Here is a 25,480-nt window from a genome sequence, read left to right as displayed (position 1 = left end):
ATCTCTCAAATATAGAATAGCTTTATTATGAAAAGGCACAAAATATTTTAGTTTGCTCTGTCAATTTAATCTCAACACATTTTACTAAAATATATACAGCCGGATGACAAATAAAATTAGCTAGTTTTCCCAAAAGAAAGTTTTTTGTAATGCTGACAGATTATTCTTTTTTCATGGTTAATTTCAGTGTTCAAGACTCACAGATGTTCTCCCCATGTCAGTGACCTACAGAGCAGTGACCTACAGAGCAGAGGCCTGATTCTGGTATCATTCACACAGGATTTACATCAACTTAACTCCATTGATTTCAATGGAGTTACTCTTGATTTAGCCTGGTGTAATACCAGAATCAGACCCCAGAATTGCAATAACAAAGGAACCAGTAGTGATAATACAATGAATTTCACCTGGAATCTCATCTGATTTGGAAATTAAGTCACAACTGGACCTTTCCAATTATATAGTTACCATCTTTCTGCAAGAGCACGAAGAATCCTGCTACAGAGATTTCAGACAGCAAACGAGGTCATTTGTCTTAGCATAGTAAAAAACTTTAGACTCAATATTATAAAAAGAAGAAATACCAATGGCAGTAGATGACAATTTTGAACATGGGAAAATTATGAATCAAAACTGAACAGCTACCAATGCACTGGGCTCGATTCTCCCCTCACAGCAGTTTTACACTAGACAGATTCCATCAAATTCAGTGGAGTTACCCTGACTTACACTGGCGCAAGAGAGAGGGGAATCAGATCCAGCAGCTAGGCCCATGATGGTAGTTCTGACATTCTCTTCAGGCTGATTTCATGACTGGAGAACTGATCCGGTTGTCTGGGCCTGGTTGTCTTTTTATTTACCCCGGAGTAATTCCACTCAAATCAAAGGAGTTGTACTCGTGTGAAAGGAAACTAAGGCTCAAACTATTGCACATTCCTTAAGCAGAAAAAGATGTCTCCACTCTTAATTTCTTTCCACCTGTCCAACAAACAGATGTGACCCTATTCCAGCCTCTTGGTTATGACTGGTCCCAGTTCAAAATAATGGAGTGGTCCAACTGCAATTAAAAGTGGGAGATTCCAGTATTTGGCAACATCCTCTCAAGGAGTTTAGGCTGTAGTTTCCTCCTAAGAAGATCTCTTGAGAATTGTTTGCACTGGTGCTGGTGAAGGAGGGGGAAAAAAAGGAAGTCAGGTTTATTTTCACAATATACATATTTTGGCCAGGGGGTTTAGAATGTTAAATTATCATACCTGAAATGGGACTTAAAATAGACAGTTCTAAACCCCTGCAATGCTAAAATGACCACATGTCCTGGTTTTATTGGGGCAGTCCCAAGTTTCCATAGGAAATCCCTGTGCCCCAGGAAATTCTTCCAGGACAACTGAAATATTCCACTGTTTCATTTTTTCAATCAGATTTTTTTTTTTTTAATCTTCAAACTGTCTGCTCAATATCACTATACTGAGTAGAACTTGCTCTGTGTTTACCAGGAACAAAGAATCAAGTGGAATGAACATTCAGTGTGATGAACATTGCTTGGAGTGAATGGAATATGCCCAGGGCTGGCTCTAGGATTTTTGCCGCCCCAAGCAAAAAATTTTTTGGCTGCCCCCCCTTTCTTTTTCGTGCCCCTCTGCCCCCAGCCCCGCCCCAACTCCACCCCTTCTGAACCCCTTCCCCAAATCCCCAGCACCGCTTCCTCCCCCAGCGTGCCGCATTTCTCCCCCCCCATTGCTTCCTGTGGGCCCCCCGTGACCTCCCTCCCTAGCTCACCTCCGCTCCGCCTGCTCCCCCGGGCATGCTGCCGCTCCACTTCTCCCCCCTTCCTCTCAGGCGAGGGAGGGCGGAGAAGCGGCGCGTTCAGGGGAGCAGGCGGAGCGGAGGTGAGCTAGGGTGGGGGGGCACAGGAAGTAACGGGGGGGTAGAGGAACCGCTCCCCGCTTCAGCTCACCTCCGCTCCACCACCGCTGCCTCCCCCGAGCGTCCGCCGCTCGGCTTCTCCTCCCTTCCTCCCTCCCTCCCTCCCTCCCAGCCTTGCTGCGCGAAATAGCGGTTTCGCACGTGGCAAGCCTGGGAGGGAGGGGGGAGAAGCGGAGCGGCGGACGCTCGGGGGAGGCGGCGGAGCGGAGGTGAGCTAGAGTGGGGCGGGGGACTGCAGGAAGTAGCGGGGGGTAAGAGGAACCACTCCCCGCTCCAGCTCACCTCCGCCGTTTGGCTTCTCCTCCCTCCTAGCCTTGCTGCACGAAACAGCTGTTTCGCGCACGGCAAGCCTGGGAGGGAGGGGGAGAAGCGGAGTGGCGGCGGCGAGCTGGGGTGGCGGGGGCACTTTTTCCCCATGCCCCGGAGTCGGCGCCTATGATGGCCGGCGCCAGAATGCTGCCCCTAGAAATGTGCCGCCCCAAGCACCTGCTTGTTTTGCTGGTGCCTGGAGCTGGCCCTGAATATGCCAATGAGAGAGGATCCCAGCAGAGCTGGATTTTTTGCTCTAAGTAAATGTTAGCCACATCTGTTCACTGTTTTATGATAAACTCATTCAGAACACTAAGTTACAGGAAAAAGTCCTTCACTCCAAGTAATATGCATTTAGTCAGAAGAAGCTGGTGGTAATGGCACCAACATACTAGTTTAAAAAACCAAAACCGTGTACTTTGCCTATGAGTTTTTGTAACCATAAAAATGTCATCATAAAAGCGTACAAGGTTTTGATTTTGAAAATATGGTCATCTTTCCCATTGCATATGCAATATTGAAAGCTACTTTTCATATAAAGTCATCCAAGCTAGAAACATATTTAGAAATCTTAAAATAACAAAAATAGAAAATTAATGTTAGGACTGTGACCTAGATCTGTATTAGAAAGAGAGAAATTTCAGCTGGAAGTTTAAGTTGCCACAAATCCTGCAGGACACTCTGCAAGATCACATGTCCAGCCTCTTGCATGCAGGGACAGGAATGAATAGCAGAGGCTGAGACAGAGGGGCAGAGCCTTTGATGATGTAAATTGTCATAGCTCCATTGAAGTCAGTGGAGTAAGTACAATTTACACCAGCTGAGGATCTGTGCCAGAGAATACAGCCAGGCTACATTCCAGCAGCATCTATACGGTATTTACTTTATAAATTATTTTTTGTATATTTGCATAACTTTCCATAAAAGATTTAGTGGGACAAAGTAAATAAAGATATGAAATAAATAAGGACTATATTAAACCAAGTTTATGGAAGTGTTTCTATGATTTATCCTAAAGTCTTTCTCAGTCATCACTGCAATTATACAAGGGCTACATCCTCTTCCCCCCCCCCCCCCCCGAGAAACCTGGAGTGGACGATGAAGGGAGACAGAAAACTCCATAAGGTTCCTTTGATTTACATTTGTGTAAGAGCATAAAGAATCAGACCCTTGATCCTTAACAGAGAATAGATTTATTGTGGAAGTGAAAAGAAGGCATATTAGAGTGAATAAAATATGTGCCTGCCATAACGCAGAAAACATAGACCTTTGTTGCCTCATGTCACAATCTAAACTTGGTTTAATATACTCCTTATTTATTTAATATCTTTATTTTCTTTGTCCCCCTAAATATTTTATGGAAAGTTATATAAATATACAATTTACCTCTAGACCTGTTTTGGTTCAAATGTTTACAATATTTTCTAAAGAAAAGATGTTCTCTTTTTAACCAGACACACAGACTGCTGGAGGAAAGGACCCTGGCCTATCTCAGATATGTGATTATGGTCATGTACTGTGGTAGTTCAAATACTTAAGGTTTTAGTAGTTTTAGAGATGAGCCCTAATCATAACACAGGATCCAATAATACTCAGACTTTGGGGACATGTGCTTCTGGGTCAAAAATGCGACCGTCAAAACAGTGATGCAAATGAGAGTTCCAGATCTAAAATTCACTTGAATTTCACATTTTGTTCTGAACTTCTCAGCTGTCCCATCTCTAGTTGATATCTGATGGAGAGGAAATGCACAATTACAAGAAAAACAAACAGGGTTAAAATAATTTCTTTGAGGCGTGCAAAAATCACCTGCAGCCAGTGGATGGAGACAGACCCAGATATTCAAAATAAAATCAGGCTGTTGGATGTCCAAATGCAAAGCTAAAGAGCCCAAGTGAGTGAAAAAGTTACATATGCTCTAGACGGTCACTCTTATATTCCATACTTTTGAGGCACCACGTGCATTGGTCTGGTTATTTACACTGGAAAATGTTATTTTGGCTCCAAAGCAATGTCTGTGGATATTGATTTCCCCCCCCCCTTATATTTCTATTACTTATGCCTTTATTTACCACGGTTTCCTAAAAGATTGCCATGAAAATACAGCAGCCCTGGGGAATAACTGACTTCACAGAATGACTATGAGAGAGAATGATGCGCTCATAAGTACCTGTTAAAGAGATCTTGGCAGCATCCAACTACTTTTGTGGTGTTGCTTGGCAAATTTGTTGCATTGAAGGCATCCCCTAATAAAATGTGGCATGGAACCTCCACAACCGGTACAGATAATATTCCTGGAAATTGAATACAGTAGTGTCAGTTTCCTTTAATAATAGAAATCGGTAGGTGGGTGTCTTCACTAGGAAAAGAGATGTGTTCTTACCTCATGTTAGCTAACGTGGTAACTAACATGAGGTAAAATCCTAGTGACGACAAGGCAAGTTGTAGGTTAAATAGGAATTAGCAGGTCAAGGTAAAGGTTAACTCATGTGAAACTATAAACAGCTGTGTCTTCATTAGGATTTTTTACCTCGTGTTAGTTACCACGCTTTAGCTAATGTAAAGTAAGAATATTCCTTTTTTCCTGAATACAGAGCCTAAGATACCACACTAAACTCAGAGACGAGTGATGGACAGTTTCTCCCATTCATATCATATGACACACAATGCTGCTGAAACAGGAGAGGCCAGATTCTGGGTGAAGCTCATTCATTTCAGACACATCAAATCCTTTGTTCCAGTTCTGAAATAATCTCTCTTTAAAAATGAGTGGACAGCTGTCTGCCTTCCTCATGCTTCTTGCTAGGCACTGAGTGATGTCATTTTTCAAATAAGTTCTTACGTATCAGTTAACATTTCGAGGGTTTATCTCCTGCAAGCCGGGAAGGGAAACCTTTTTAGTGATGGTGATATCAGGGCTGTATGGGTGTGTCTACACTTGGAGCTAGGGGTGTGATTCCCTGCCTGCACAGGCATGCTCACGCTAGCTCCCATTGAGCTAATGCACTGCAAATAGTAGTGTAGCTGCGGCAGCATGGGCAACAGTGAGTAGCGGCAGGGTACCCCATGGGTACATACTCAGCATGGCTAGCCCATGCCATTGCTCCCTGCTGCCTGTGCGACCCCTTGCTACGCTACTATTTTTAGTGCACTAGCTCAATGAGAGCTAGCGCAAATATATCTACATGACCTGGGAGGAATGAGCCCATTTCCAAGTGTAGACATAGCCTCTGAGAGACCAACAGTGACTGGAGTTTGAGCATGGCAGTCAGTGGCCCATGAATTTATAGGGAGCTTAAGCCTAAGGGTAAAATATTTGAAAGTGTCTAAGTTACTTAGGAATCTAATAGGACTTAGGTTCCTAAGGGTCAAAATTTCAAAAGTATTTAGGTGCCTAATATCAATGGGAGTTAAGTGGTTAACCTGCTTTGGCACTTTTGAAAATTCCACCACGTGACTATCTGCATCTTTAGGCACCTAAATACATTTGAAAATTCTAAATCACGTAATCCCTTCTGAAATTTTACCCTAAAATCTCCTCTCATATTGGTTTCATGTCAGTGTGACTTTGTTGACTAATATGGAGTCACTCCTGATTTACATCAGGGTAGGTAAGCAGAGAATTAGGCCCATTGTTTTGGTAGCTTTGGGCATAAATTTTAAGTTTTGCTAAGCATTTTCCAAAATATAAAATACACAGGTATAAAATGGTCTGAGGAGAACCATGTTTATTAATGTCTATGGGGTTTCAGGACTTGGTCCTATGTCTATATAGTCTCAGAAAGTCGGGGAAGGATAGCTCAGTGGTTTGGCCTGCCAAACCCAGGGTTATGAATTCAATCCTTGAAGGGGCCCACTTAGGGATCTGGGGCAAAATCAGTACTTGGTCCTGCTAGTGAAGGCAGGGGGCTGGACTCAATGACCTTTTCATTCAGCATCCCTTCCAGTTCTATGAGATAGGGTTACCAGAAATTACTTGGATCTCAGAATTTGTTCTAGGCATAAGAAAAGCATTAACTATGGTAGAAGTGGGTGGAATACAATTTTCTTTCCACAATAGATTTTAGTATATACAGATTTGCCTATGGATGTTCTGGGTTCTTAGTCAACCCAGGACCTTCAAATTACACTATTTGCTAAGATTTTCTAATGCCTCAGTTTTTCCATGCAAGGTAAAGTTGTCATTTGTCAAAAACTCAGAGAGCTGTAGAACTCATGTAATGTCAAGCTAGTTTCATAGCTTTCAAAAAATGGAAAGAGCTACATGGGGCCATAGTGAAAAAAACTGATATACTTAAAAGTGGACTTTTCTGATTTGGGACATGATCTGGCGGTGCTATTTATGCACCAAGATCCTGTCTAAACTAAAGAAGCATCAATTCTTTGATTTTGATAATGACAGTTCTGGATATTACATGCTCAGAAAGGAAACTGCAAGAGGGATAGTTAGGGGAAAATACTGTTGCACAATTTAATCACAGCTGATTTTTTTTTTGGAAATCTCACTAACTGGCTAATGAATTAACCCCTTCAGTGGTATGATTCCTGATATTACGTCCTCTTTTCATTTCCTCTCTGAGATAGTAATTTCTTTGTAACTCATGATTCAGCTTGAGACTTTTACCCACATTTTGATGGGATTTTGAAAATAAAGGCCTAGTTTCTGATTTCACTTATACTGGAGTAACTTCATTGACTTCACTGCTGTGACTCCTGATTTATCCCACTCTGAGAATGGAATCAGGCCCATTAAAAAATAAAAGTACTCTATTTCCCCCACTCCTCCCCCTCTTGTACCTCTTCTTTGCCTTCTAGTTCTAAATTAAACCAGGATAAAGATGTGGGGGAGGTCCTATAACTCACCTGTAACTGGTAATTATCATTTCTTCTAGATGTATCAGTAATTATACGTTGACTAAAAATTTTAAAATTGATATCTTAGATGTAAAAGACAAACTAGGCAAAGTCTTTTTATATGCCAAATTCCAGGAGCTCTTCCTCACTAACAACTTTTAACCCTCTCAAAGCGAGGAGTAACTTACAGGTAGATAACATGAATGATCTCGTTATAAAATTAGTGTACTAACATACTGACACCTCGTGGTCAGTCAGGGATATTACAAATTTATACACAGTACCTGCAATGCAAGCTGTCATGAAGCAGGCGACAGTACCAGCAATCATCGCCCTAAAGGCACTATCAGCAATGTCCCTTTTTTTGGAAGGAGCCATAGATGCTGGGAAGAAAATTAGAAAAAATCAAATAAAAAGAGGATGAAATTCCTAGGAAGCATATCCTCTAGAAAAGCAAATTGCAAATCATGGTACTGACAAATAGGGGCAAGTAAAATAAATCTGATATTCTCAGGGAGATATACAAACACAAAGTATATACATATTTGTCTTTCTACTAAAAGGTGAGCTGCAAATAAAAAATGTAATTTCCATTTACCTCAACAATATGTGCTGAATACCCGACTGAAGCTGGCTAATAGATACCAACCACAGTCAAACCACTTTCCCCCCCTTGTATCAGACTGTCACACCCATTGATTCCTGCTCATCTGTGTTGCCCCAGCACGCACCATTCTCTGACAGCAGAGCTCTCACAGAACCCAAAGCAGACAGGAGACAGCCTATATAGGATCAGGTAAGCCTATTTTAAACAGTACATTCTGTTTTTCAAAGTTCATTTTTAATTTTTTGATACTCCTGAAGAACAGGGAAGTTGGAAGTTTAGAAACTGATTCACTTGTGGCGTTCTTACAGAAAGCAAACCAATATTTTCCGAAATACCAGCAAGAATACAATGAACCTAATGAAATGGTTTATTTTGTGCAAAGTCTGCTCTGTAGCACTGGCTGTCAATGGCCAAGAAGGGAGGGTACAACAGCAGAGGACCGCCAGGGCATAGGACTGCCCTGACCACACCCCCAGCCACAGGAGTGGAGCATAGGGACTGCCACAGCAGTGTTACACCACCCAAGGATTGCACTAAAGCTCTTTGGTGACTTACTCATTCAGCTTTAGGGCAGCTTTACACTGGGGAGAGGCAAAAGCTGCCCTAATGCAGCTGAGAATCCGGGTCTTGGTGATGTGTTGCAGTTCATCAAGAATGTATACCACAGAGTGGTTTTCTTTTTAATTATACTTCAAAAAAAATTGTCAAAATGAGAAAAACATATTGTTCTTACTGAGTCCTCCTATCACCATTCCCAGAGAACCAAAATTTGCAAATCCACAGAGGGCATAGGTGGCAATGGTTTCAGAATGGATCTAAAAACAAACAAACACACACCTCAGACAGAAAATAAATTATTCAATTGTTTGAAAGTTTGCAGATGATACAAAATTACTCAAGATAGTTAAGTCCAAAGTGAAGAGTTACAAAGGGATCTCACTAAACTGGGTGACTGGGCAACAAAATGGCAGATGACATTCAGTGTTAAATGCAAAGTAATGCAAATTGGAAAACATAATCCCAACTATACATACAAAATGATGGGGTCAAATTAGCTGTTACCACTCAAGAAAGAGATCTTGAAGTCATTGTGGATAGGATGTGCTGAGGTAAAATAACCTCTCTACTTCTCTTGAGATTTCCTTCTTTATGCATCCCAGCTCAAATTCAGATGATTAAAAGGGTTGTCTGGATTGGGATTGAAAATCCCAGAGGGTTTAATTGTCCAAACTGGTTTAGGGCCCCTGCACTAGCTGGAAATGCTGCAGTTTAGGAGGCATTCACTCTGAGGTAGGACAGGCGGTGGTACTTGCTGAATGCTTCCTTCAGGGGAAAGGAGCACATTTAAATTGTTATTGGGGCTCCCCAGGAACCCCAGGGGCAGAGTCGGGATCAGTGCATCCCCTGGCTGCCCTTGTGCATACCTACTCCCTGGCCAGTGCCATCTTCTTTTGGGGCAACACTTGCTCTCTATGGGCCTCAGAGCAAAGAGAAGTTTGTATTGCTTTCCATTTCCAGATGCTCACCTCTTTCCTCAATGGACTTTCCACTAGGGTGATCAGATGTCCTGATTTTACAGGGACAGTCCCAATTTTTGGGTCTTTTTCTTATATAGGCTCCTATTACCCCCCACCCCCGTCCCGATTTTTCACATTTGCTGTCTAGTCACCCTACTTTCCACTGACAAGAGCCACTTGCAGGGTATATGATAGCTTCCCGAGGGTGAAACTAGGCTACAGTCCTTGAAGAAGCCAACCTAGTTGAAAGGTATGGGAAAGCAGGGAACATGGAAATGGAAAGCTTTGCTCCCTGCATCCCTTCCCCATTAATTGCATTTTAAGCCCACACTGAAGTCTGAGGAGTGCTCTCATAGGTTTCCTGTTGATTAGAAGCTCCTTTGTTCCTGCTCCTGTTTTCTGAGAACCAATTTGTAGATATTTGCAGTCATGAGGCACATATGCAAGAGAATGCTTGTCAAGTACTCACTCTATCTGCTTTCCCTAGAAACGGCTTTGTTTCCTGTGATTTCCCTGCCTTCACTTGTACTCTCCTAGCTTTGAAAAACAGGAAGCCTTGTTGTTATGGGCTGTGGGGGTGGATGCATCAGAGTGCTCTCTCTTGCTCTCTCTGAGCACATAGATATATTAGAGGGGTCTGAGGTTGAATAGAAGTTAAATCTGAAAACCCAAACACCCTCATGTCCAAGCCATCAGGTCACACTTAAAATTGCTACTGGCAATTTCCAACTCTTGCAGTAATGATAATAATCCTTTGCACCACAGCATAGGTTCAGGAGGATGAAGGGGAAATGTCCCTCTCAATGCAGATGCAAGACTAATGCAATCCCATCCTTGATTCCCCCCTTCTCTCCAACCTTTGTATGTGGTTGCATCACTAATTCCTGGCTCTGCCATTCCCTCCCTCCATGACCTTGGGAAAATCTCTTAACCTCTGAGCCTCCCATGTTTCTACATCTGTAAAATGAGTGATATTTATTTTATTCAAATCTACCTTCAGTGAGGGGGAAAATGATACTTTGCAAAGTGCTTTGAAACCTATGGATGCAAATTCTTATGAGTGCTGTGCATGATTATTATTTTCTCATGTGAGGATCTCAAGCTCTTTACCAAGGAGAGTTAGTTTGACTGCCTGTATGAACCAATAACAGTGAAAGTAGCTCTTCTGTGCCACAGAGCATAATAATAAAGTGAGATGTGACCAGGTAGCCAACAGCATCCATCTTTCAAAGTTCAGGTTCACTCAGAGATTTAGAGCCACATACTGCTCTTTGTTAGGGTACAATGCGTTAATAACTCTGCTGTTGGAAAATATTCCATGGGATCTTTAATGACCATAAGTGGTTAAGTTATCAATTTTAAATGTTATCTGAAGAGAGGGCACCTGCAGTATATCACAACACTGGGTCACAGATTCAATACTGGCTCATAAGGATGGATGGCCAGAAAACAAGGATTCTGTTTTGTTGAAAACATTTTGAGGTTTTGACATATGGTTTTGTTCCCATGCAGGACAAAAATTAGACTTTTGAAATTTTTCATAAAAAAACATGAGAGAACCCTGCCTGATTCAGAGCAGGTTCTGAACCTGGGTCTCCCTCATCCCCAGTGAATGCCCTAATCATCAGGCTATTCTGAGGTGCATGGGGCTCTCTTTCTCTCTCTCTCTCTCATTTTGACCAGAAATTCTGTTGTGAAAATTTTGATGGGAAAAAGTTTTGCTAAATTCATTTGACCAGCTCCACTCAGAAAGAAGAATGCCACCTAACTAGGTCTTGTCTACCTTGGCAATTTGCCCTGATTCCACCAATCGAAACCAAGCCAGGCCCTATTGGTGCAAACCATGAGCTTGGGCTTCCAACTAGTGTAGCTACATTTGTGCCTGGCCATTCAGTACTAGAGTCAGGACAAATTCCCAATAGGGACAAGACCTTAGTCTCTAACACCACTTCCTGTGGCACACTGGGCTTTCCTTGGAGTTCTTTAATCCTAGAAGTGATCAGGCCTGACCTTGTCTGGCTTGTGACATCTGACATGCTCACAGTCCAGGATGCCATGGCTGCAAGAACATAGCCGGGTCTGGAGAAGGATGAACTTCAATAACTGAGGTCCGTTGGGGAAAGATCAAAAGAGGTTTAACACAAGAGAAAATGTCAAAGTAATGGGCCATATTCATCCCTGTGTTATTCCACTAAAATCAGTGGAGCGCCATCAGGTAAGAATTGGGCCCAGTAAATCAGTAGACTATAAAATGTTACTCACGGTCATATATTGCTTCACGCCACCAACGTACACGGGCCCACCTTTCTCCCGCAAGTGGATCAACATTGAAAGACGCTCATAAGCCACAAATTCATTGAAGAAAGTCTTGTAACCTAGGAGTCCACCGACAATAAAACTATCTTCCCAGTCTACCCCCATCATAAAAGAAAATGGCATGAAGACATAAGCGCAAATGATCTGCAAAATATACAAGACAGAGAAAAGGGCCAGGTGCACAAGCGCAAATATTTGCTAATCACAAGAGAAAACGTCAATCAAAGAATGAAGGTATCTGCTAAATTCTTTAAAATAAACTTCTATATATATTTTGAAAAAGTATATAAAAATAGTTCTTGGCATCTTGCTGCTATCTCTAATAGTCTGGGGATTTTTAATGGTAAAGTCTACCTGAATTATCACAAAAGTAGCAATTTAAGGCTCAGATCCAACCAAAGTACTTAAGCATATAGTTTAATTTTATGCCTCAAGTTAAACACATGCTTAAAAGCTTTGTTGGATTGTGGCCTAAAATGGGGGCCATGGTTCAGGGAATTGGTAAGAGAGATGGAGGTTTAATTTATCATCTGACATAATCTAGTGTAGCTACACTGAGAAAATGAGTGTTAAAAAATATGTTAACTAACATGTTTTAATTACTATGTTGACCACCACCTAGGGTAGACAAAGGTTTGTCTATATATAAAAGATGTACAGCTTTAGCTATACTGGTACAGTTAAGCCGTATACTCCCTCCTTGTATTGATATAAAAATGCTTATAGCAGTGTGGCTTATTCCTGTATGGGAAGAGGAATAAGCTATACTAGTACAAGGCACCTTTATACCAGTACAGTTGTGCACATTAGGCTTATAATATTTTGGTAAAAAATATCACTCTCCCCCCCCGACCAAAATAGCTATACCTGTACAAAAACTGCGTGTAGACCAGGCCAGAGACCGTCCAGTTTAAAGACTTGAAGTCTTTAAATCATGATTTGGGGACTTCAACAGCTGAGTCAAGGGAGAGAATTATTCCAGGAGTGGGTGGATCAGCTTTTGTGGCCTGCATCATGTGGGAGGTCAGACTAGATGATCATAATGGTCCCTTCTGACCTTAAAGTCTATGAGTCTATAAAAAGTCTCTTAGCCCAGCAAAATGATGTAGGTAAGTCTTGCAATTAAAAATCTACAAACTCAGCTAACACATTTTTAAACAAAATTTTGTCTAAACTAGGAACTAAGTGCTGTTCGAAACCTTGCCAATTAAAACAGTTTCTGATACACCTCATTTTCCCTGTGGAAGGGCTGGTTTAAACTGCAAAGTTAGGTCACCTTAACTACACCGCTATGGGCTGTGAAAAATTTCACACCCTGTGTGATGTAGTTAAGCTGACGTAAGCCCTGGTGTAGACACTGCTAGGTCAACAGAAGAATTATTCCATTGACCTACCTCTCAAAGAGGTGGATTTATTACAGCGTCGGAGGAACCCCTTCCATTAATGTAGTAAATGTTTACACTACAATGCTATCATTGTGCTGCTGTGCCATTTCTTGTGTAACATAACCCTCACAAGCTTTGCTTAGGTAAGGATAAAAGATTCAGTGCAGTGGTCTGAAACGAAAGCCATTGTGGGTGTTTAGTGAAGTGTTAATTGTGTGGCTGGTGCATGCAAATAGCTCTTCTGGTTTTTCTATTCATTGAAGGTAGCTCTGGCACAGATTAGAGCTAAAGCAAACTCACTCTGCACAAAATGGCAGCCTCTTTGGGGTGAAGTCATAGACATTGATGGCTACAGAATGTTTACATTGCAACAGGTATTTTTCACAGATTATTTTGTTATACAGGGATTTAAAGGAGTTGTTCTTTTTAAAAGAAATATACATTTAAATATCCAATGTTTGATTAAAAGAAAGACAAATCATGAAAAAAAGTTATGAGGACAATACCTCAAAGTTCAGCTGTGGGTAGTTAAACATATTCCCCAACCAAGACAGTGCTGAATCAATGAAAGCGAGCAAAGCAAGGAAGGCGATCAGGTTCACAGCAATGTTCGCCACCAATGGGATGGAGGCAGAGGCACCCTGACTAGCAGCTTCCAGCAGGTTTTTTGAGTCTCTTTACCAAGGAAAACAAAAAGAGAATTTGAAAACTAGAGACATTTTCCAGTTCACGGACAAGTCGAGAAACAGTAAAGGTTACACTACAGTTGATTATAAACTAGCTATTTACATTACTGGACACTCGCCTGGTGCTCTCAGGTGTTCTGGAGGGGATGCAGAGGGGCCACCATGTGAATGAAGCCTCTAAGAGAAATTCTGGCAGATTCAGAATTCCTCCCAGGAGATCCTAGGAAGTGACCTTGAGGATGCCCTCAAGCTTTGCCATCCTTGGAAAGAGTGGAACATGCTCCTCATTCTTCCCTGGCTCTTTGGGGCTTTGATCCAAGGCCTACTGCAGTCAGTTGCGGCACTCTTTCTATTGACTTCAGTGAACTTTGGATCAGGCCCGGGCACTGCTCATGCCTGCAGGAATGAAGGTGTGGGCACTATGCTCCCCACAGGGTCAAGGTCAGGCCTTACACAGAGGTGCAAACTGATGAAGAGAGGCTCCTTGTATTTTCTGCCTCTTTGCACTCCTCCACAGGGATTTTCTTGATCAAAAATTATATGCACTGAATTCTCTGATTTTTGTATGCAGAATAATCCACCCGCCTTCACTTTTGCTTACAGTCATTTAGTACATGCTTCTGAGTAAAGCAAAGGCAACAATAAACAAATAGAAAAACATCCCGTAGAATTGCATTGGACTTTTGCAGTTCTGTCTCTGTGAAAATGCCAGTGGGACAGCTACACCTCTGTACAGCTCGGTCTGTTTGTTCTTCATCTGAGTTCAGAAACTACTTACTTTTGGTTTCCTTAGCGTGTAATTAGTGTAATGTGTGCAAAAGCATTGTACAGCTCTCATCAACATAATATTTGAGGACCTATGTATATTGCTGTTTCTAGGCATAGATCTACTTACCCTTTCTCCATTTTTATACCACTCTTCAGAGTTACTTGGGGTATTTTAGTCTCAGGCCAGAATAGTTTGGAGATAGCCAGTGATGCTGGTGCTGACATCACAGAAGCAGTTAGTAAATGGGAGGCTGAAACCTGGAATTCCAGATGCCAGAAAATAAGCTTTGGTCAATTCATCTCAACAGAACATAGAAACAGAAAAAAGTTCCAGAGAAAGGCAATGAAAATCATTAGACACCTGGAGGATTTTTCATACAAGAAGAGCTTGAAAGAACCAGCATTGTTTATATGGGAGAAGAGTAAGCAGAGGTACGATACAGGGATACAAAATAGTGAATAGTTTGGAGAAGACCACCTGTTTACTTCTGGTGATAACACCCTCCCCACTCTGGTGGCACCAAGTCCCAAATACCGAGGTGGGCTAGGGAGAGGGAGAGTAGCACTCCGGAGAGTGAAGCCAGCTTCCAGGAGCAGTGACTCCCACTGGCAGAAGCTGTGGCAAAAGCAGCAATGGAGGAGTAAGAATCAGACCCCGTAGCCTCAAAGCCCCTGGACAGCAGTGATGTCAGCAGACTGCATTCCTCAGCTGGAACTCTGGACATTCTTTTCTTCTGGATTGTTTGGCCTGACCTCCTCCTGCCTATATTCTTTCCACCCTCTCCCACACAGCCCCACATGCATCTTTTCATTCCTCACCTCCTGCAGGGTCTTGCATCGCTTCCTTCCTTTTCCTATTCCCTTAGTCCTATTAAACAATTCCCCTCTCACTGCCCCTGCCCTTATAATGTATATTTGTAATGGGTTGACAAACATCAAGTTAGTTCCGCAGTCATCCTGATCATTCCGTGTGTATGTTGTATCCCTTTCCCTCATCTGTCTGTCTTGTCTGTTAGACTGTAAGCTCTTTGGGGTGGGGAGTGTCTTATGTGATTGCCTAGTACAAAGGGGCCCCAATCCTGAATGGGAACTTTAGGTGCTTCCATCATATAACTAAATAATAATACATCTCAGAAATATGTGCTTTAGGTCACTGCCAGGATCCTGGAGCAGTTGAACCATGGGTATATTCCATTATGCCAGTTCCTACTGCATGTAAACTATAAATATAACTACACAAATACATCCATTATTCCCTCTGCACTAGAGCTGGATGAATCTCTATATTACCAAGGTAAACATTTCTGCTACTGAATGCTGCACTAAAGGTCAAATCAATGGGTCTAGTTTCCCATACACATATGAAGATTGATAATTCTTTGTAGTCATAATGGAAATTACACATATAAACCTTGGACACATTGATGGAAGCATTAGACCCACTATAGGTCAGGAATCTCAGCTACAGACACCCTTGTGATTCAAAGTGCTGTTTGAATTTGAATCCATAATACCCTGAAGGGAATTAGGACTGCTACAGGGGAATTTGTAAAGGGGATTTGAACACACACTATATTTTCATGATTTATTTCCCCCTCCTTACCCCAAAAGAAATGTATGCTCCTAAGACACTGCCAGCGATGGTTGAGAACCCTGAAGTCATGATCGAGTGGAGTTCAGACTTGGTGACATACGGTAAATAGGGCCTCACTAGAAGAGGAGATTCTGTCTGAAAATGAGAAGCAACAGTCAAATGAATAATTTCTGTATAAACCCTCACAGAGTGACCAGTTATTTTATGAATTAATGCTAGACATGGTTCAATCACAGTGTCTTTGGTGCTATCAGACAGTTAATGTTTGTGCTGATGAGTGCTCTGAATATGCATGGGGCTTTCTCAAGGCTAAATGCTGTTTTTCAGGTAGTGCAATTGTGCTGGACACCCACCTCGCCTGGTTGAAGGTAATTTCTTGGTTGCTTTAATGTAGTGGTTCCTAATCTGTTTTTTTTTTTTTACTGGAGTCCCCATTGTCCTGTATGTCCTTGGGCCATGTCCTCACACAGTGGACCCCTTATCTTATTTTTTTGCCATTCTCTCGCTTGTCCTTTTCTGTTTCTGTTCCCTTTCCCCCCTTCTTATCCTATTTCCATTTTCTATTAGTTTTTTCTTTTTTTGCTTTCTTTCTATTTTTAGACTAGTCTAGTGCCCTCTTGAGGGGGTCTATCTCCCAGCTTCATGCCAGAGCTTCATGTGTGAACATAGTATAACCTTCAGAATTTACCTGATTGCGTGTCATTGCTGATTTATAAACTGACGGAATTCTGGCTTCCAAAAAAACAAGCACCTGACCTGGTGCATTAGAGTCCTAACTTCACACAGAAGGGGTGTTTATTGGAAACAGAAGCTCATTAAACAGTGGTATTTCACTTTCCACAGTCCAGGATTTCTGTCTTTTAATAGGTGGGTGATTAAGGGTATTAGCCTATTTTTCTATTTCATAACTCACGTGTCCCACAAATATGTTGCCAGCTGCTACTAGGGACTCAACAGGAGTTGTCCCCAAGGTAACCTGCATTATCCAACCAACCTAAAAATGATAAATATTAAATTTTAAAAATGCCACAATTTGACTCTATGGTTGCAACAGCTGTGTAATACTTGAATATCTCAAATAAAAAGCATTAACAAAATTCTGTGCCATGGTACCTTTTTAATGAGCCATTGCATGAATCCAACATGGTAAAGCATGGACATGACTGTGCTGAAGAAAACCACTATTGGCAGGACCTAATTTGGAAACACAAAATAAAGTAACTTACAATTTTAAAGAGTTTTTCTTTTTTCTCTGTCTGAAAGAAAAGGCCAATGTCTTTGAGATACATTCTGGTTTTGAAATCTTTTAAAAATCTTGCAAGCTCAATCATTCAACCTCAACTATTCAGTTCAGAAATTGTTTTACTCTGGAACTCCTAGAGTTGTTTTCCATGTAGATGTGTTGAGTTTGGATGAATTGCTTTTCATGGATTTGGATACTTTCCAGATCAAACTGTGATAGTTTTGAAACGGTTTCCTAACAATATATTGCAGGTTGGCTGTAAGCCATGTTTAAAGCACCTCAGTAGTCAGCCACTCAGATACCTACTGGCCATTAGCATCTGCAAATATCTGGATCAAAATTCTGTAAACTTTGTACGTGTTTCAGATGTGGGGTTTGGTGGACCTGCATTGCAAAGTTCAGACCTGGAACCAAATTTACCCATTGTTATACAAGAACATAAGAATGGCCATATTGGGTCAGATCAATAGCCCATCTAGCCCAATATCCCGTCTCAGACAGTAGCCAGTGCCAGAAGCTTCTGGCACTTGGAGGTTTAGGGGAACCCAGAGCATCAAGTTGCGTCCCTGACCATCTTGGCTAATAGCCATTGATAGAACTATCTTCCATGGAGTTACCTAATTCTTTTTTTAACCCATTTATACTTTCTAGCCTTCACAAAATCCCCGGGCAATGAGTTCCATAGGCTGACTGTGCGTTGTGAGAAAAAGTACTTCATTTTGTTTGTTTTAAATCTGCTGCTCATTAATTTAATTGGGTGACCCCTCATTCTTGTTTTATGTGAAGGGGTAATTAACACACCCTTATGCACTTTCCCCACACCATTCATGATTTTATAGACCTCTATGATATCACCCCTTAGTCGTTTCTTTTCTAAACTGAAAAGTCCCAGTCATTTTAATCTCTCCTCCTATGGAAGCTGTTCCATTCCCCTAATCATTTTCATTGCCCTTCTCTACCCCTTTTCCAATTTTAATATCTTTTTTGAGATGGGGTGACCAGAACTGTGTGTAGTATTCAAGGTTTGGGTGTAACATGGGTTTATATAGTGGCATTATGATATTTTCTGTTTTAATATCTATCCCTTTCTTAATGGTTCCTAACATTCTGTTAACTTTGTTGACTGCCGCTGCACATTGAGCGGATGATTTCAGAGAACTATCCACAATGATTCCAAGATCTCTTTCTTGAGCAGTATCTGCTAATTTAGACCCCACAACTTTGTATGTATAGCTGTGATTATTTTTTCCAATGTGCATTACTTTGCTCTTATCAACAGTGAATTTCATCTGCCGTTTTGTTGCCCAGTCACCCAGTTTTGTGAGATCCCTTTGTAACGCTTCGCAGTCAGCTCTGGACTTAACTATCTTGAGTAATGTTGTATTTTTGGCAAATTTTGCCACCTCACTGTTCACTCCCTTTTCCAGAACATTTATGAATATGTTGAACAGCACAGGTCCCAGTATAGATCCTTGGGGGACGCTGCTATTTACCTCTCTTCTTTGTGAAAACTGACCAGTTATTCCTACCCTTTGTTTCCTATCTTTTAAGCAGTTACTGATCCATGAGAGGACCTTCCCTTATTCCATGACTGTTTAGTATACTCAAGAGCCTTTGGTGATGGACCTTGTCAAAGGCTTTCTGAAAGTCCAAGTACACTGTATCAACTGGTTCACTTTTGTCCACATGCTTGTTGGCCTCCTCCAAGAATTCTAATAGATTGGTGAGGCCTTATTTCCCTTTACAAAAGCCATGTTGACTCTCTTGTTCTGTATGTATGAATGAAAGGAAAATTTTAATTTGGATCTTTATAGATTTATGGAGCAGACAAAAGGTTCAGGTCTAGATCTGGATCCAAGTTTCCCAGAAGTTTGAGAGGGTTTGGATCAAAGGTTTTGGTTTGGACCCATGTTGACCTGACATTCACAAGAGCAAGGGCAACTTGCTCATCTCACTCCCATCTAGTTTAACTGTAGATTAACAACATATACAGTATTAACAAAGTCCTCTTCTTGTCATTATTGAGGTGATTATTATCTGCTCCCCTTGTAACACCGATTATGTCAGTGTTGGATGTTTGAGCTTTGCAGCAGTGAGCAGAGTCACTAAGTTCCTTAAAAGTAACTCCACGGGGATCTATTCATTGTATGGCAGTGAAACTGAAGGAAAAGAACTTTCTTTAAACATACAGTTTAAAAGAATCACAAATGGAGTAACACATGCATGGCCCACAGTCTGGCAGGTAATTTAGCTGCTTTTTGTTTTTCATCCTGAATTAAAATGGGATCATTTGGTATGTATATATCTTAAACACACAGGAACTCAACATTTCGATGCTAGTATGTAATAGGGAAAAAACTTCTCAGTACAGGTTCACGATAAGGCAGAGAGATTAGTAATGTTTAAACCAATACCTCTAACGCCAGAAAGCTTTTTAATTGTACAATTGAAGGAGTCACACGTCATAAATAATGAACATAACAGAATAAAAAAAAGTATAAAAAAATCAAATGCATCAGTACTAAAGTATTTGTCAATAAATTCAATTCTTAATTCTCCAGAGGAAAGTTACTACCATAACTTATACTGATGAAGTTCGAAAAACACCCTCTCTCAAAATATATTAATGTGGCTCATAGCCATAACTGCCTCTGCCCTTCAAAAGAGTTACTATTGGGATACTTCTAGCTTGACCCTGTTCCTCTAATGCATTTAATCATTTAAATTGATACTAGCTGACAGACAGGGGAATTTTAGCATTAGCTTGTGATGCATTGAGGGTTCAGGAATTAGGGAGAAGTATCACAGAAGTGAGATTAAATAAACCATCAAACGGCCACCACTCTCTTTTTCTAGGCATAATCCTTACAATGGGTCCCAACTTTCTTCTCATCACATATTCTATACTTAAACTTGTATCCCTACAAGAGATGCAGTTAGATGGAAATTCCTCAGATTCTAGGAACATGATTATCCAGCAGGAAAGCATTGCAGGGAGAGGAAGAAGCCTGGTGGCCACCAACCTCAAGTAGCAGATGATCAAAATTACAAGCAAATATCTTTCCTTTCTCACAGCCTAACTGGAGGCAGAAGGTTTCAGTGTAGCTGTGGGAATGTGTGACAAGTTGGAGAGGGAAAGAAAGAACGTGCCATTTAAGATGTGACACTTGCTACTCCTCTGTCATTCTCACTACACATGTCAGTGGCCAATGCTGTTACAGGCTTGTCCCTGATAAAATCACTTTACAAACTGACTTTAAGAAACTGAGTTTTAAAAGTGGTTGCCCATTGTGTACCTGAAGACAATTACAGGTGCAGTTTTTGTTCCCACAAGTCAGGATTTTCCAATTGTGATCATCTGCACCCTTGATTGGGTATGGAACTTAGCGAGTTAGTTTTTAAAAAATCAGTCCCTGATTATTTAATATGATAGTAACTTTTGTGTCAATGTCTTCAACAGAAAGTGGCACACAACCAATTAGCATGTATCTAATTACTGAGATGACCTGTCATACCCAGGTTAGCTTTTATCTAGAGCATGGAGGAGTCAATTTGAAAATGTCAGACTTTCCTTCCCTAGCGTGACCCAGAAGAACTGAACTACATGCAGCATGTGATAAACTATTTTCACATGTTGCACCCACCCTGATGTCTCAGTTGTGCTGTGCTCACTGGCCCATATTAGACAAACACAAAGAAAAAACCCTTATGTTAATGTTAGGGGTGCTGCAAAAGCAGAGCTGTTTTGAATGAAGGAATAACAGCCTTAATTCTCACCAATATGCCTAGGTCTTGCAGGGTTCTCTAAATAGGGGGCAGTCACATACATTGTAGATACAGAAAAATCTATGCACAGCAGGCCAAGTTAAGGGTACAGTATCAGCCTTTCCTTTCCTTTCCTTTGTTGGGTTAGTTAGACTGTGAAATGTATTTGACAATAAAAGGTCAGATGCTCCCCTCTGTTCTTCACCAGGGAGCAAACATGCACTGATTGCATGAAACTGGGCTAGAAAAAGCAGGAGTAGGGCGGACACCAAGCGTCGTGCTTCTCGGGCCCCCAGGTAGTTCTTCTTTCTGTGCACCACTCATTTGTGGTTCTGCAGGTGTATGGCTACCTGAATCAGAGATAAAAGGGAGATTTTTCCTGTATGCCCTCCCCCCTTACTTTCTAGGCTGCGACCATGGACGAAAAATGTCAGCCCAAAGAGAATACATAAGAGAAAGTTATGAGTAAGGCTACAATTTAGTCACAGGTATTTGTAGTAAAAGTCATGGACAGGTCATGGGCAATAACCAAAAAATCACAGCCCATGACCTGTCCATGACTTTTATGGATAACATTAAACATTTTATGCATAACATTAAATGGCACTCCCATGGATGCTGCTGCTCTGGGGGGGGGGGGGGGGGGGAGAATTAGGGTGGAAGTTGCTGCTCCGTTGGGGGAGGCACTCCAGGGCCCTGTCACCGCTGCTGTGGGGGAGGCGGCCCGGGGCCCTGCCGCCGCCGCTGCTTCAGGTGGGGAGGCGGTTTGGGGCCCCGCCACCACTGCTGCTCCCAGACCGCTGCTCTGGGGCAGTGCCTGGGACCAGCTGCCTGGGGTCAGCCGGACTGGCCGCTGCAGGAGTCACGGAATCCCTGACTTTCTGGGACCTCTGTGAAAGACTCACAGCCTTAGTTATGAGCAAATGTTAAGAAGGTCAGAATAGAAGCTGGAACTCAGCCTCAACTATGCCCTGTTCTACCTGTGCCCACTATGCTATGCTAATGCCCATGAAGGTGAGTAAGGGCTTGTTTATGTGGAAAAGTTTCACCAGTTATACCAGTATAATTATACTGGTGTCGTTAAACCATTATAGTTATACCAGTATAACTCACTGGACACTCATCTACCAGAATACAAGAGTCCTCATAGGGAGTTATGTTGGTATAAACATAGCACTTTAAATTCACATTCTACCATATACCAGAATAATTTCCTTGTGCAGACAAGTCCTAAACCAGGAATAAATTAAATAAAAATGAACATCTAAATGGAAAAAGTAAGTCTCAAAAAGCTTTTTACGATTTCATGTCTGTCAGCTACAAATGTTACATTAATAGCTATTAGTGTAATAAACCCCCAAAGAAAATAGAACTATCTCGTTGTTATGTCTTTATAATGTGTTTTTGATTAGCCACACTGTTACACATCCACTACTAATTCTGATAAATATGAGAAATCACCTTTGGACCTATAGAAGTGTCATTTGACTGTGTATGTAGCGCATGACCCTGAGATGCTGAGTACTCAGAACTCCCATGGAAGCTGGGCATTGTGGGTGCTCAGCATCTTGCACAATAAGACCCCAAATAAGAAGCAGGTGGCAGATGATGTATAGGTGCATTCTAGGTTTGAAACCTTTGGAAGATTCTCCAACCTCAACTATTCAAACTAGACCCTTATACTTAATGAACCAGAAAGCTCTTGGCATAAATAAAGAGCAAGCAGTCAAAATAACCAAAATCCAATAACATTTCATCTCTAAAGAAGTATAAAAGATTTAATTCTGACAAGTAAGTTTTAGCTGATCTATCTTTACTTATGTCAAGAGGCAATTGGGTGTGATCTTACTTTATAGAGCTGGGAAAAGGGTAGCATCACCTGCCTACAGAGATGATATTTATAACATCTCTGTTTGTGAGAATAAATATTTAAATAATGGGTTTAATCTTGACTATCTGGGCTATATTTTCAAAAATAGGTCTACATTGTGCCTGAAAAATATGCATGTATACACACAAATATGCAATAGTATGCATTTAAAAGTAACCATTTTCTGCATGTATATACATATTTTGTATGGGTAATTACTGCTTTTGCCTGTGCCTGCCTATTTTGTGGGCATATCTTGGATACCTGCTTTTGAAAATGTTGCTCTTTGTGTATTCAGTGAATATGACTGCAGAGGATAAATCCTAGTCCACACTTTCAGTTACTCTTGCCCATGTATATAGGGATGTGCTCTTCTGTGTGCACAGGAGGATGGCTATGTACAAAGTTTTATGCATGCACTCACTCTAATTAGCAATCTGATTAGAACTGTGTGCAGCCAAAGTTGGGGTCTGGACATTGAGTCTCATTGCAGGCACTGGGTTATTGCAAAGGGGCAATCCAATTATCCTGCTCATTCCCCCCCTCTCCTGGGCCAACACAGTTTTGGGTGGTACCTCATCATCTCTTTGAAGCTACTGCAAAATACAGTGCATTAGAGTTCCACTTGCAAAGAATGGAAGATAGTAATATCACTTTTGACCAGCTTGATACCCAAGCACTGGAAAAAATATTGCAAGGGTTGGAATATGCAGGAGGTAAATGGACTGGCTGGGTCTGTCTCCTTAAATGTATCTTTTATTCAAGTTGGAGGAAGTCAAATTCCAAGATAAACCATACTGATGATCAGCCAGAGGGAGGATAAGAAGCACCAATGTGTCCCAGCTGCTGCTTTTTTTTGGCCTACAGTAGGTGGCCCATAGGCCAATGGAGGGCTGATGGGAGACCCAATCACCTTCAGGCTGGTACCTGCTTGACACATGATTAGCATGCATATTCCTAAACTGAGCCATGTGCAATTCTGAAAATAAGCAGCATACGCACAGTTTTGAGGCCACATCAACCATGCAGGCCATTTTGACTTGTCTGTCCTTCAGTGTGAACGTATTCTGCTAGTATCCAATCCCACTTTAAAATTTCCATGTGTGTCCTTCTCCAGTTTATCCCATAGAAAAGGGCACATATGGATGTTTGAACACATGCAAACTTTTGAAAATGTAGCCCTAGCTAACATATCAGTCCACAACATGCCTTTATCACTACTGGAGCATTTTTAAAAAAATAGGCTATAGCTCCATGTGAATCAAACTCTTATTTGTGCAATGCACTCATCATGCTTTCACAAAACATACAGTGACTGAGCATGGAAATGGTCACTTAGGTGCCTGACTTTGTAAAAGTGAGAGAGAGTTGGAAAACTGGAAAAAAAATATTTGAAAGAAATTTTTTTTTTTCCCCTTCTGGTTTTTGTTGAAATTTTGGGGTTCTTTTGCTGATTTTTTTTCTAAATTTTTCTAATTATCCTTAGTAATAACCCACTATAAATGCACAATCATGGGAATTGTGCATGGAAACAGAGGCGTACAATTTCTCATGAACTGTGTACTATGTGTACCTTGGGCCTTCAATGTGGCAGAGTGATTCAGCGGGTCAAGTATAAAAACACAGTGTTCCCCTGACTGGATTTTATCACTCAGTGTTTGTGTTCAAAGTGCACTAACTATCGTCTACAAAAGGAACAAACCAGGTTGGTCTTATATAGCTAGGAAGCTAAATGAGAATAATTCCAGTCTGGGCTATCACCTCAGTCTATGGGAGAGAGAAGGTATAAGAGTTTGGATAGAGAGACATTTCAGCTTCTTATCTCCTGGAACAATGGGATCAGTGATAGCCCATTTCCCAACCTATCTTCTGAGGAAGGGAGAGGAGAAAGATAACTTGCCTAACTGTCAGCTCTTTCAAAGAAAGGAAGTACTGTTGACCTGTGATGAGCTGCAGAGAGAGCCTTGGGTAAAAAAATGCTTAATTCAAAACAGTTTCTCATTTTGTCCCCTAAACAGCTATTTTTACGGAGTTTCTTGCCTTCCTAATGATGAACCTTATTGGCCTGCACCCTCCAACCCTGCCTCCTCTTAATTCTTTCCACCTATCCATGGTATTTATAAGACGCCTATTTCCATGGTATCTCAGTACTGGCATCTTTCCCTGAGTACTTGTGGGAGGGAGGATAAGATAGGCAGAAGTTAACCCTGTGCTTACCACTGACCAGTTAAGACCCCTGTATCCTGTCATGCCTCCATTTTGAAAACGTGTCTGCTAATACTGTCATCCTATCAAAAATGTAAATTGCTGCAGCTGGATTAAATAAATTTAGAGCAAACAAATGCATAACATTAAATGGCAAATTTAATCCCGAGTTCCCCAACTTTTTCATAGTGTGGGTCACATCTTATTGGGGAGATTGTCCCCTGGACACTTCCTCTCCCATTGGTAATTTCATACATGTAAATCATACATGGAATATGTTTTCCAATGAAACTCTTTTTGTGGTCAACTATATGTAAAATACAACATATATAATAGCTGTTTACCTTAAAGGCAAATAAATGATCTGTATATTTTTCACCAAACACAAATTTAGCACCAACATCAGAGTATTCCAGGAAAATCTAAAGAGAAAAAACA

At 41.3% G+C, this 25,480-nt stretch overlaps 1 protein-coding gene across 1 annotated transcript in view; it reads right to left on the bottom strand.

Annotated features, from left to right (window-relative positions):
* Positions 1 to 1,035: 1,035 nt before the first annotated feature.
* SLC28A3 (solute carrier family 28 member 3) overlaps positions 1,036 to 25,480 on the bottom strand; it is a 63,976-nt gene continuing 39,531 nt past the window's right edge. The window contains exons 8-18 of the mRNA XM_065406533.1: positions 25,387 to 25,464; positions 17,073 to 17,153; positions 16,873 to 16,953; positions 15,969 to 16,094; positions 14,493 to 14,623; positions 13,418 to 13,586; positions 11,473 to 11,670; positions 8,427 to 8,508; positions 7,371 to 7,469; positions 4,403 to 4,526; positions 1,036 to 1,162 (exon numbers count right to left, since the gene is read on the bottom strand). Coding sequence (XP_065262605.1) covers positions 1,036 to 1,162; positions 4,403 to 4,526; positions 7,371 to 7,469; positions 8,427 to 8,508; positions 11,473 to 11,670; positions 13,418 to 13,586; positions 14,493 to 14,623; positions 15,969 to 16,094; positions 16,873 to 16,953; positions 17,073 to 17,153; positions 25,387 to 25,464 — 1,296 coding nt within the window. The remainder of the gene's footprint in view (positions 1,163 to 4,402; positions 4,527 to 7,370; positions 7,470 to 8,426; positions 8,509 to 11,472; positions 11,671 to 13,417; positions 13,587 to 14,492; positions 14,624 to 15,968; positions 16,095 to 16,872; positions 16,954 to 17,072; positions 17,154 to 25,386; positions 25,465 to 25,480) is intronic.

Source organism: Emys orbicularis, chromosome 6, assembly GCF_028017835.1.
Source record: "Emys orbicularis isolate rEmyOrb1 chromosome 6, rEmyOrb1.hap1, whole genome shotgun sequence".
Classification (NCBI taxonomy): Eukaryota; Metazoa; Chordata; order Testudines; family Emydidae; genus Emys; species Emys orbicularis.
This window is presented reverse-complemented; position numbering and strand designations above follow the sequence as displayed.